This window comes from Salvelinus fontinalis, chromosome 12, assembly GCF_029448725.1.
Source record: "Salvelinus fontinalis isolate EN_2023a chromosome 12, ASM2944872v1, whole genome shotgun sequence".
NCBI classification, from domain to species: domain Eukaryota; kingdom Metazoa; phylum Chordata; class Actinopteri; order Salmoniformes; family Salmonidae; genus Salvelinus; species Salvelinus fontinalis.
In genome coordinates, this window is record NC_074676.1 from 14,267,926 (window position 1) to 14,281,042 (window position 13,117).

At 46.6% G+C, this 13,117-nt stretch overlaps 1 protein-coding gene across 1 annotated transcript in view; it reads right to left on the reverse strand.

The window, feature by feature from the left end:
* Positions 1-865: 865 nt before the first annotated feature.
* LOC129866846 (neural-cadherin-like) overlaps positions 866-13,117 on the reverse strand; it is a 119,842-nt gene continuing 107,590 nt past the window's right edge. Inside the window, exons 32-33 of the mRNA XM_055939819.1 lie at positions 3,592-3,746; positions 866-2,864 (exon numbers count right to left, since the gene is read on the reverse strand). Of these exons, the coding sequence (XP_055795794.1) occupies positions 2,220-2,864; positions 3,592-3,746 (800 nt within the window). The 3' untranslated portion in view covers positions 866-2,219. The remainder of the gene's footprint in view (positions 2,865-3,591; positions 3,747-13,117) is intronic.

Here is a 13,117-nt window from a genome sequence, read left to right on the forward strand (position 1 = left end):
GATGGCTTTAAATATAAAAATATACCTTTGTCTAGACATGTCTTTCTGTACATACATAACTTCAACATTTGGGGAGACATATTTTGTTACTCTTACAGGCTCACTCCTGATCCGGCTGTCTAGTTCATGGACTAGCACTGCCACGTAGTGGTCAATTGGACAACTGCATGTGTTGAAGAACAAATTATGAGGAAATTGCATTCTAAGAAGTTACCACTAGATGGGGGTATGGTAAGAGGCAGATTCAAGACTGAGCTCAAGACAGAGATGCTGCTTGGTAACAATGTGTTACAGTAGCAAGGCTTATGTTGTAGCTACATAAGTCTTGGGGATGTTTGAACTTGAAGGCGCTATTTCCGTCTGAATTCTGCTTTTATAATTTGTCTGGCTCCAAGGCTTATGGGTCTATGCGTGCTTCAAAGCAAGGCCATTCATTACGTGTGACATCACTGACATGGCTAAGCACATGTTCCATGTCTAGACGGCAGATGAAAGGCCTCCTCTAGAGCTCATGCATCCCTAAACAAACTGTTGTTTTAAGCAGGTTGGTACACTTATCAAGAGCAGCACAAAAGTAACAGAATTAGAGTTACTCCTGAGGATGCAGTCAAATTGCTGTGGTCTGAGGGGCTTTGGTCCATTTTAGTAATTATATTTCTATGAAGGCAGCACTGCTTCCTTCCCCTACGATGAGCCCCACTGCCACCGCCTTTAACTCAAGTCCTGCAGGGCAATTGAGGATTGAAGAGGTCAGTTCACCGGGAGCTACAGACTTTTTAAGTGCATCTCAGAGAATTCCAAAGGGTCAACAAGGTTTGGGTACAGGACATGAATGATTAATTATGGAGCAGGAATGAACTCATCATTATCATTTTTTATGTATTTATTTATTTAACTAGGCAAGCCACTTAAGAACAAATTCTTATTTACAATGACGGCCTAGGAACAGTGGGTTAACTGCCTTGTTCAGGGGCAGAATGACAGATTTTTACCTTGTCAGCTCGGGGATTCGATCTAGCATCCTTTCGGTAACAGGCACAACGCTCTAACCACTAGGCTACCTGCCGCCCTATTATCATAATCATCATCATATTTTAATATAGTGTTGCTTGTTGCTAGCTGCTAGAGTCACATGTTGGACAGTGGATTTCTTTTCAAACCCTTAAGTCCCACAATGTTGAAGGTGACGTTGTGTGGTGGTTGTGTTTTCTGGGTTCTTACCTTGTCCATGTTGTGTTGGATTCTAAGCTTCCTTTTATAGCAATGCTAGCATCTTTTTCAGCTGAATTTCAGAGTTCTAACCCGGGTCAACAGCCCGTGTTCATGGTTGATGATGAGTTTGAGAGACAATAAGCAGGGGATTGAGGTAGTCAGAGTCAAGATATTGGGACATACTGGTCCTGGTTCTCAACCCAAACACTTTCCAGTCTAGACAAGTGGGTTTTAATAGCATATACTATTTAGATGCCATTATGAATCAGTAAATAAGATGTAGAGCATGACAAGTCTGTATTGAGGTACTTAACTTGCTGAGGATTACAGGCATGCATTTACCCAGCATAGCTTTTGATAAAGAAAATGGGATGGTGAAAAAAATACATTTGATCAAAAAAAGAACTTCAAAGATAGTAATTGGCTTATATTATCACTAACATAAATTCCGAAATCTTTTTTGATTTCTTTAAGGAAACAATTTGATAACTAAAATATTATCAAAGATATTTATTTAAATAGAATTCAATCAAAACAAACATTTTTTTTTTCTTCCACAGAATTTATATTACGATAATGATCAACAAATACTTTTGCCTTCTTTTACATATTTTTTTGTGAGGCTTTCTGTTCAAAATGAATGCAATTTTGGTGTTACCAAAGGATCAAAAGGTGCTTTCCATATGGAGTATATACAGGGCATTGCCAAGAAAAAGGTTATACTTTTCCAGATTGGTTGTAAAATATATAATATCAAGTTAAAGCGTCACATTTTTCCCACAATCCACCCATAGAATACTTTTCAAAGGGGTTACAAATCAGAAATGTACATTTCTTAAATATTTCTTCTCCTTTGGTTTTTCCCCCAACACCATCATTGGATTAAACGATATGAACATCTCACAACTTCCAATTTTTGAGATGCTGCCTTTGAACGTCCTCTTCTCAATATCCTTGAACTCAGTATCCAAGTGTGAATTCCAACCTTTTGTATTCTGACTCCAGTCTCATCCGCTCTTCTCACAGTTAGGCTGCGCCCTGCACTCTCTATCCTTCACTTTGTCCTCTGTGTTCTTGGCGGCAGCAGAGTCCACAGCACCGTCCACTCTGAGTTCACTGGCAACAGCTCGCAAGCCTTTGAGCCTGTCCAGCCGTGGGCTCTGGGATCTCTGACACTTCAGGCTCTCCTGACCCCCCTGAACCCTAACCTCCGACCCCTGACCTTCATCGCTGAGGGAGCTGAGCGAGCGCACGGCCAGCCTGCCACGCTGCGCCTTATTGGACAGGGGACGCAGTGAGGTCATGTAGCCGGGGTTGTCCCCCGGGGAGCGGTCCGTGTCCCTGATGACCTCACACAGGTAGCGGGCCAGGTCCTGACTGGAGAAGGACAGGGACTTGTGGGAACGCCGCATTGCAATGGGAGAGGTGAGGGTGGCTGAGCCGGACGGAGGGTGGGCCAGGCGCAGGGCGATTGCTGTGCTGCCGTTTTTGGGTCCGTTTGGTCCTTTTGGTTTGGTCCCATTCTTCGTGTCTGGGGGCTTGGTTGTCTGAGGGTAGGATGAGGGTATGATGCATTGTGGGTAGCTGTACCACAGTGACTGGGCTGGACTGGGCCGCAGAGACCTCTGTAACTCCACCATGTTGAAGGCATTCTGGAGAGTGAGAGAGGGAAAGAGACAGAGAGGGAGAGACAAAGACAGAGAGAGAGAGAGAAAGAGAGATGAAGAAGATTAGAGAGAGTTGATTAGAGATGAGCTGCTTATAAAAACGAAGAGATTAATAGACAAAGAAAACACTCAACAGCAGGACCCGAATTTATAATAATATTTGACTATGAAAAATGCCAGTCTGCTGTGCTTTTGACTGGAGAGGATTTTTTATTCTACCTAAGACAAAAGCATGAGGCCTAAGTGGCAATGTTGGCAGCAACAGCCCCATTGATTGGCCTTGTAATTAATTATCTAATTGCAGTGGGAAAAAAGTGCTATTAAAGCAAATAGAGGCATTATTAAGGAGTATTGGTCTCTGACATCATTTTCCTAATGATTCTGCTAGGATGGTTCTTTTAGTGTTCATTTCCAAGCCTCTACCAACACCAGTCCACCTGCTTTGGTAGAGCTGCCAGACGAACACTCACTACGTAAACTGTGACTCTGTGAATCTTCCCACGCCTTGCTTGAATTATATACAGTTTGTTTATCTATGGTTTGTATGGTTTCTCCTGTGTCTGTGAGTTGTGATCCTAATTGCCCTAAGGGAATCGATCAAGTTGTATTCCACTGTATTCTGTATTGTAGTGGTCTTATGACTCATAGGTTATGGAGAGGTAATGGTAGTTGTGTTGAAGGATATACGGGGATTCAGAGTCTGTATCTGTACCTGGTCCTGCTCCCCTCCACCCTCCTCGTCATAGTTGAGCACGTTCTCTCGGATGTCATCCCATTCTCCGTGGTGTGCAGATACGTGGTAGACTCCCTCCTTCAGGCCCTTGTGTCTCCTCCAGCAGGAGTAGAGGGACAGGCCCAGCATAAGCACTGGGCGGGGACAGAGAGCACGTTGGGAGGTGGACAGCGGACCGGGGGAGAGGGGTAGAAGGTTTCACCCAATGTTCTATCAGTTAAAAATGTACATAAAAAATGGCAGTTTCCTAGACAGAGTGTGCAATGATACTAAATGAAATGGATAGTGAAGCTTGGATTGGAGGGGAGAGAACCAGATAGCCACATTTTGTGCACCACATTGGCTGCGTTGACACATGCAGTGCTATTAGTCAATCTGATTAGTCAAAAGACCAATTAGTAGGAATAGATTTGGGCTGCCTGTGTAAAAATATCCATTGTAGTACACTTCTAGGCCTCGAGCGAGGTGGAGAGAGATACATAGATAGATGGACAGACTGGGGGCAGTGGGATTCAATATCACGCTGACATGTATGTTATACGTGCTGCATGTGCCTGGCAGCAGCACAACCCACTAGACCAGCCCCAGGCTCTAGAAAATATTTCTGACACCAAAATGGCCACCATACATACACCCATAAAGTAAATCAGATACCCAATACCACTAAACCGGTCTTTCTTTGTAAAAAAAACTGTGAACACGTATGATCCTTGTGGATAGGCAGAGTAAATTACCGCCACATTGTTCTATGAAATAATCCAGTCAGTCTGTCCTTATCAAGATCGATGAGGACCTGGAGCTATAGGACAAAGCAACAGAGACTGAGACACCACGTTCACCTGGATTTTCTATCCTACATCAAAGACGGCACCCCTTGCACTTCTCTTCACAAAACCAACACTCTCTGCATGTCCAAGCCAAAGCCACTGTGGCCAGAGCTCCCAGGAATATCGAGAGAGCGTTGTAGGAATGTTGTAATAGCATTGTGTGAATGCTGCTAGAGCACTGACATCAATCACATCTATGTGTTGAATTATACAGTACGCTGCGCTGACCTTTAAAATCCATTCATCTCTACCAATATTTTTTCTACTGTCTGCCATCTCCCTCTCGCTTCCTTTCTCCTTTCTTTATCTGTCTCATTCTCTCCATCTTTCGCTCATTCTTGTTAGTCTCTTTGTGTTTCTTTCCTTCGTTCTCCGTGTCTCTTTTGACTCTGTACGGCTTTTATCTCTCACACTAAAGGTGATGCATCAGAACTGGTACGTTTTCTATCGCGTTTTGGTTTGGAAGAATCGCTTCATCCATTTAATAATTGAGGGGTGCATTGCAGCAGTTACATTGGACTTAAGTAATGGTTTACTGAACACATATCACACTCATCAAGGTCACTCAAATGAATAGGTTTTCAAAATCAGCAAAAATACATTTCATATAATTGTGGTTTGAAAATTACTCACTGTTCTGTGGCTGGAATTGGACTTTTAATTATTTGTCTCTACTCAAGGCACCATAAGTCGTTAAATATTTATATTCTATATGATTATATCTCTATCATCCAGGGCCATCATGAGGCACCAGAAAGTTATCTGACTCTTCCTAACATTGATTTAGCCTGGTTCCAGATCTTTTTATGCTTTCTTGCCAACTTTACCTGGTAATTGTAGCATGACAATGGCCACAGGACCATATGAGTTGGCAAGAAAGCACAAACAGATCTGTAACCAGCCAACATTGACTGCAACAAGTGGAAAGGTAGACCTCCAGCTATGCCTACTCAGTGTGTGCTGGAGGTAGGTTTATTGTCAGGTTCTATTGATCAGCTAACCTTGCTGCATGCCCTCCACTGTGCCGTACAGACCCAGAGAAACACGATGGAATCCAGATGAGCTGGGATCCCAGCAGCACTCAGAACTCCCGCTCAGCCACAATATTCCCACCTCCACAGTGCTTTCTATTTTATCCACACACACCTCCAATCACCTGAACCTCACATCAAATACACAAACACACCTCTACGGGCCAATCAGTCAACACGCCCAGCAGTGGTGTTTTTTCACTCACACAGAGTCAGACGAACACACACACACACACACAAACATGCACACAGAAGGACGAACACACACACACCACAGGCGGCCAGTGGCACCTTAATTGGGGAGGATGGCTCACTGTAATGGCTGGAACGGATTACATGGAATGGTATCAAACCCATGTTTCGATACCATTCACTCTATTCCCGACATTATTATGACCCCTCCTCCCCTCAGCACCCTCCTGTGACACACACACGCTTGCGGATTCACAGATACAGACACGGACAGACAAGGACAAACACACATGACAGACAAGTGTCCACACAAACACACGCGTGCACATGCAGACACACACAGACACACAGCTGACAGTGGCAGTGCTGGTGTTGTTGTATCTCTAAACATGGAGACACACACAGACACACAGCTCTTATCCATCCTCCATGATGCTGCTTTGAGGTTCACCACCAACCATGGAGGTCTTGGGATGTTAGGTTTAATGTTTAAATAAGGATTTTTAAGCCTTGAGACAATTGAGACATGGATTTGGTATGTGTGCCATTCAAATAAAATACAATTCTATTTGTCACATGCGCCTGTAACGTTCGTCTAATGCCTCCTCCTCGGACGAGGAGGAGTAAGGGTCGGACCAAAATGCAGCGTAGGTTGAATCCATAATGATTTATTTACAGACGAAGACGGACACGAAAAACACTATTGAAAATTATAAAACAACAAAACGACGTAGACAGACCTGAACATGTGAACTTACATAAACACGAAGAACGCACGAACAGGAACAGACTACATACACAAACGAAAACGAAACAGTCCCGTGTGGTGCAACATACACAGACACGGAAGACAATCACCCACAAACAAACAGTGAGAACAGCCTACCTTAATATGGTTCTCAATCAGAGGAAACGTCAAACACCTGCCTCTAATTGAGAACCATATCAGGCAACACATTAAACCCAACATAGAAACACAACACATAGAATGCCCACCCCAACTCACGCCCTGACCAACTAAACACATACAAAACAACAGAAAACAGGTCAGGAACGTGACAGCGCCGAATACAACAGGTAGACCTTACAGTGAAATGCTAACTTACAAGCCCTTAACCAACAATGCAGTTTTAAGAAAATACCCCCCTAAAAGAAGTAAGAGATAGAACGACAAATAATTAAAGAGCAGCAGTAAAAAACAATAGCGGGGCTATATATAGGGGGTACCGGTACAGAGTCAATATGTCATTGTGTGTTAGTTTGTTGGTGATGTGGACGCCAAGGAACTTGAAACTCTCAACCTGTTCCACTGCAGCCCGTCGCTGAGAATGGGGGGCGTGCTCGGTCCTCTTTTTCCTGTAGTCCACAATCATCTCCTTTGTCTTGCTCACGTTGAGGGAGAGGTTGTTGTCCTTGCACCACACGGCCAGGTCTCTGACCTCCTCCCTATAGGCTGTCTCATTGTTGTGGGTGACCAGGCCTACCACCGTTGTGTCATCAGCAAGCTTTATGATGGTGTTGGAGTCGTGCCTGGCCGTGCAGTCATGAGTGAACAGGGAGTACAGGAGGGGACAGAGCATGCACCCCTGAGGGGCCCCAGTGTTGAGGATCAGAGTGGTGGTTGTGTTGTTACCTACCCTTACCACCTGGGGCGGCCCATCTGGAAGTCCAGGATCCAGTTGCAGAGGGAGGTGTTTAGCCCCAGGGTATTTAGCTCAGTGATGAGCTTTGAGGGCACTATGGTGTTGAATGCTGAGTTGTAGTCAATGAACAGCATTCTCACATATGTGTTCCTTTTGTCCAGGTGGGAAAGGGCAGTGTGGAGTGCAATAGAGATTGCATCATCTGTGGCTCTGTTGGTGTCGTATGCAAAATTGGAGTGAGTCTAGGGTTTCTGGGATAATGGTGTTGATGTGAGCCATGACAAGCCTTTCAAAGCATTTCATGGCTACAAACGTGAGCATTTCAAATCATTTCATGGCTACAGACAAAATATTTAACTGCCTTTGAACGGGGTATGGTAGTAGCTGCCAGGTGCACTGGTTTGTGTCAAGAACTGCAACGCTGCTGGGTTTTTCACGCTCAACAGTTTCCTGTGTGTATCAAGAATGGTCCACCACCCAAAGGACATCCTGCCAACTTGACACAACTGTGGGATGCATTGGAGTCAACATGTACCAGCATCCCTGTGGAACGCTTTCGACACCTTGTAGAGTCCATGCCCTGCCAAATTAAGGCTGTTCTGAGGGCAAAAGGGAGTGCAACTCAATATTAGGAAGGCGTTTTTTATGTTTTGTGCACTCAGTGTATAGCTAGATGGAAAAATGTATGATGACATTGTTGATGCATGTCAGAAAGTAAATTATATTACACAACATATAACATGGAGTGAAAATATAAAAGTAGAAACAAAGGACAGATGAGAGAAGGGAAATGCTGTGAGGTTTTATTAAGAAAAGTATGTTCTAGTACAAAAATACAGTCACTTTAACAACTATTTACATCCATTCTATATGGACAGGAAATGTCCTCTTCATTGAATATCAAATCCAATGACACACAGTAAAAATGTCAATATAATGGACAATAAAGCTTTTCAATGCTGAATATGAAACCCATTCAACAGGCCTAATGAAGCATACTTAGATGGCAAATTTTGCCTGTCTCTGGTTCTGTCAGTAGCACATGTTGAACTTGGCAATCAGCCAGTCTGTGGATGGGTTATGTAAATCTGAATTATGGATGATCACTTAAACTTTTATTGGAGTTTGAGGCAGAGGAGAAAAGACGGAGAGTTCCAGTTGAATTTAGCAGCAGGCCATCAGCCAGCCTCAGTGTGTTGTGGGGGATGTGTGTTGTCTGTGACTTTTTGTCCGGCCGTTTTTTTGTCACTTGCGCACACACACACAGACACCTCTGTCATCTCCAACAAGCCTTGTCTGATGCTGACTCGCTCCCTCAGTTAGGACTTAAAGTAGGAGAACAACTTAAAACCTAATCAGTTATCAAAGGACCTCCAACCGCAGTATCCGGTTACAGACAGCCCAGTCTAAGAACTGTAGCCTGAGTCATGCTAGAGACAGAAGGTGTTGCTAGCTACTGAACTATATTTCCCATCACAGAGATGGTTCAAGAAAAGTTCATATAAACTCTTGGTGACCTCCCATTTCCATTTTGATATATTCAGGAATTCGCCTAATTCAAAAGGTCAAAAGTTTGAGTGCAGATTATAAATTCCAGGAACTAGAGTAACTACTAGGTACCTTAGATGTGTCACGATCGTGTGGCGGATTGACGGACCAAAATGCAGCAGTTGGAAAATAAGCCATCTTCTTTTATTAACACCACGAAGATGAACACGACACAAAACTCTATACAAACTAACAAAACAACAAAACGACCGTGAAGCTACAAACGATGTGCACATACATACAGGCTACAAACGTTCTACATAGACAATTACCCACAACCAATGAGAGCCTATGGCTACCCTAAATAAGGCTCCCAATCAGAGACAACCGAAATCAGCTGTCTCTAATTGGGAACTCATTCAGGTAACCATAGACTCTCCTAGATAACTAACCAACATAGACAACGCTAGACATCTACACTCAACACAAAACCATATACTACACCCCATAACCCCTTTACCATATAAACACCCAACACCAACAAAACATAAACATTCCCCATGTCACACCCTGACCTAACTAAAATAATAAAGAAAACAAAGAATACTAAGGCCAGGGCGTGACATAACCCCCCCCTTGAGGCGCGAACTCCGGGCGCACCATACACAGTCTAGGGGAGTTCTGGGTGGGCTTCCCTCCACGGTGGCGGCTCCGGCTCTGGTCGCGGTCCCCACAGTACCTAACCACCTCCTAGGCTTCCTCCAAACGACCCCCCTCCACATTAACCCCATTGTATTAAGGGGCAGTTCCAGACTAAGGGACAGCTCCGGACTAAGGTCCAGTACCAGGATAAGGGGCAGTACCAGGATCAGGGGCAGTACCAGGGTAAGGGGCAGTACCAGGGTAAGGGGCAGCACCAGGGTAAGGGGCAGCACCAGGGTAAGGGGCAGCACCGGACTGAGGGACTGCAGCTCCGGACTGAGGGACTGCAGCTCCGGACTGAGGGACGGCCCATGGCTGGCTGACGGATCTGGCTGCTCATGGCTGGCTAACGGATCTGGCTGCTCATGGCTGGCTAACTGATCTGGCTGCTCATGGCTGGCTAACTGATCTGGCTGCTCATGGCTGGCTGACGGATCTGGCTGCTCATGGCTGGCTGACGGATCTGGCTGCTCATGGCTGGCTGACGGATCTGGCTGCTCATGGCTGGCTGACGGATCTGGCTGCTCATGGCTGGCTGACGGATCTGGCTGCTCATGGCTGGCTGACGGATCTGGCTGCTCATGGCTGGCTGACGGATCTGGCTGCTCATGGCTAGCTGACGGATCTGGCTGCTCATGGCTAGCTGACGGATCTGGCTGCTCATGGCTAGCTGACGGATCTGGCTGCTCATGGCTAGCTGACGGATCTGGCTGCTCATGGCTAGCTGACGGATCTGGCTGCTCATGGCTAGCTGACGGATCTGGCTGCTCATGGCTGGCTGACGGATCTGGCTGCTCATGGCTGGCTGACGGATCTGGCTGCTCATGGCTGGTTGGCGGCTCTGGCAGATCCTGTCTGGTTGGCGGCTCTGGCAGATCCTGTCTGGTTGGCGGCTCTGGCAGATCCTGTCTGGTTGGCGGCTCTGGCAGATCCTGTCTGGTTGGCGGCTCTGGCAGATCCTGTCTGGTTGGCGGCTCTGGCAGATCCTGTCTGGTTGGCGGCTCTGGCAGATCCTGTCTGGTTGGCGGCTCTGGCAGATCCTGTCTGGTTGGCGGCTCTGGCAGATCCTGTCTGACGGGCGGCTCTAGCGGCTCCTGTCTGGCGGGCGGCTCTAGCGGCTCCTGTCTGGCGGGCGGCTCTAGCGGCTCCTGTCTGGCGGACGTCTCAGTGGGCTCATGGCAGACGGGCGGCTTTGCAGGCTCATGGCAGACGGGCGGCTTTGCAGGCTCATTGCAGACGGGCGGCTTTGCAGGCTCATTGCAGACGGATGACTCAGATGGCGCTGGGGAGACGGATGGCTCAGATGGCGCTGGGGAGACGGATGGCTCAGATGGCGCTTGGCAGACGGGCAGTTCAGTCATTGCAGTGCAGACGGCAGACTCCTGCCGGCTGAGGCGCACTGTAGGCCTGGTGCGTGGTGCCGGGACTGGTGGCACCGGGCTGGGGACACGCATCTCAGGGCTAGTGCGGGGAGCAGCAACAGGACGCACAGGACTCTGGGGACACACAGGAGGCTTGGTGCGTGGTTTAGACACTGGTGGTAAAGGGCTGGAGACACGCACCATATAGCTAGTGCGCGGAGGAGGCACTGGTGGTACTGGATTGGGGCGGGGAGGTGGCGCCGGAAATACCGGACCGTGCAGGCGTACTGGCTCCCTTGAACGCCGAGCCTGCCCAACCTTACCTGGTTCTATGCTCCCCGTCGCCTGACCAGTGCGGGGAGGTGGAATAACCCGCACCGGCCTATGTAGGCGAACCGGGGACACCATGCGTAAGGCTGGTGCCATGTACGCCGGCCCGAGGAGACGCACTGGTGACCAGATGCGTTGGGCCGGCTTCATGACATATGGCTCAACGCTCAGTCTAGCCCGGCCGATACGTGGAGCTGCAATGTACCGAACCGGGCTATGCACGCGTACAGGAAACACCGTGCGCTCTACTGCGTAACACGGTGTCTGCCCGTACTCTCGCTCTCCACGGTAAGTACAGGGAGTAGGCGCAGGTTTCCTACCTGACTTCGACACACTCCCTTTAAGGCCCCCCCCAAGAAATTTTTGGGTTGTACTCACGGGCTTCCAGCCTTGTCTCCGTGCTGCCTCCTCATATCGCCTCCTCTCGGCTTTCGCTGCCTCCAGCTCTTCACGAGGGAGGCGATATTCTCCAGGTTGATCCCAAGGCCCCTTACCATCCAGTATCTCCTCCCATGTCCAGAAATCCTTTGTGGTTAGGTCCTGTTGCCGCCTTCCATGCCGCTTGGTCCTATGGTGGGTAATTCTGTCACGATCGTGTGGCGGATTGACGGACCAAAATGCAGCAGTTGGAAAATAAGCCATCTTCTTTTATTAACACCACGAAGATGAACACGACACAAAACTCTATACAAACTAACAAAACAACAAAACGACCGTGAAGCTACAAACGTTGTGCACATACATACAGGCTACAAACGTTCTACATAGACAATTACCCACAACCAATGAGAGCCTATGGCTACCCTAAATAAGGCTCCCAATCAGAGACAACCGAAATCAGCTGTCTCTAATTGGGAACTCATTCAGGTAACCATAGACTCTCCTAGATAACTAACCAACATAGACAACGCTAGACATCTACACTCAACACAAAACCATATACTACACCCCATAACCCCTTTACCATATAAACACCCAACACCAACAAAACATAAACATTCCCCATGTCACACCCTGACCTAACTAAAATAATAAAGAAAACAAAGAATACTAAGGCCAGGGCGTGACAAGATGACTGCAACATGCAGTTTCATTTACATATTCAACACATGAATGTCCGTGAATGAGGCCAAGCCTCTGTTTGTTATCTTTGTAATTATCATATCAAATATTGAAGTATAGCATTTGATCTGTACCTCATGTGGCTGTTGCAATACACCAGCCACATGGCCCGGGGTGGTATTGTGCTGTTGAATCAGTTATAGAGGTAGCAGAAACTGTGTTTTGAATCGTCAGACCAATTTATAACCCTGTTTTTGACAGAGAGACTCATAAACTGTATACACGTAGCTCTATGGAGAGATAGTCCGCTACACTGGACACACCAACACACCTTACTATGTGTCAGCAGCAAACATGGACACATTTAGGTTAGATGAAAACGGTAGTAGAAAGTAAATGACGAAGAAATACAGAGGGAGATCAAATCAGACATAAACGGACGTAACAGGACTGGAATGACAAACAGACGAGATAAAAAAGTAAGGGAAAGGAGGATGACAAATAAAAGTCTGAATTCACATCACGAACATCAAGAAAGACAAAATAGAGGAGGGCATGACTGAGGGGCCCCCAAACTTTTTGAACTGTAACTCAGCGAAAGCTTTGTTTTTTTTATTGTGGCTCATAGAGTTATCAAAATCAATGTTTCTAGCCAGGATCCATGCAGCCCCACTGACTGAGGCCACTCACAGCTCCTGAGATCCATACTAAGAACACTTGGGGCTCAATTCCATCAAATCCACATTGCAGTATTTACGCAGTAGCTCTTTTCCCCATGGCCAAATAAAATCACAGATGGTTTTGGGTACTGCAAGAACATATTACCAGGTAGACACCAGAGGAGGCTGGAGAGAAGAGCTATAGGAGGA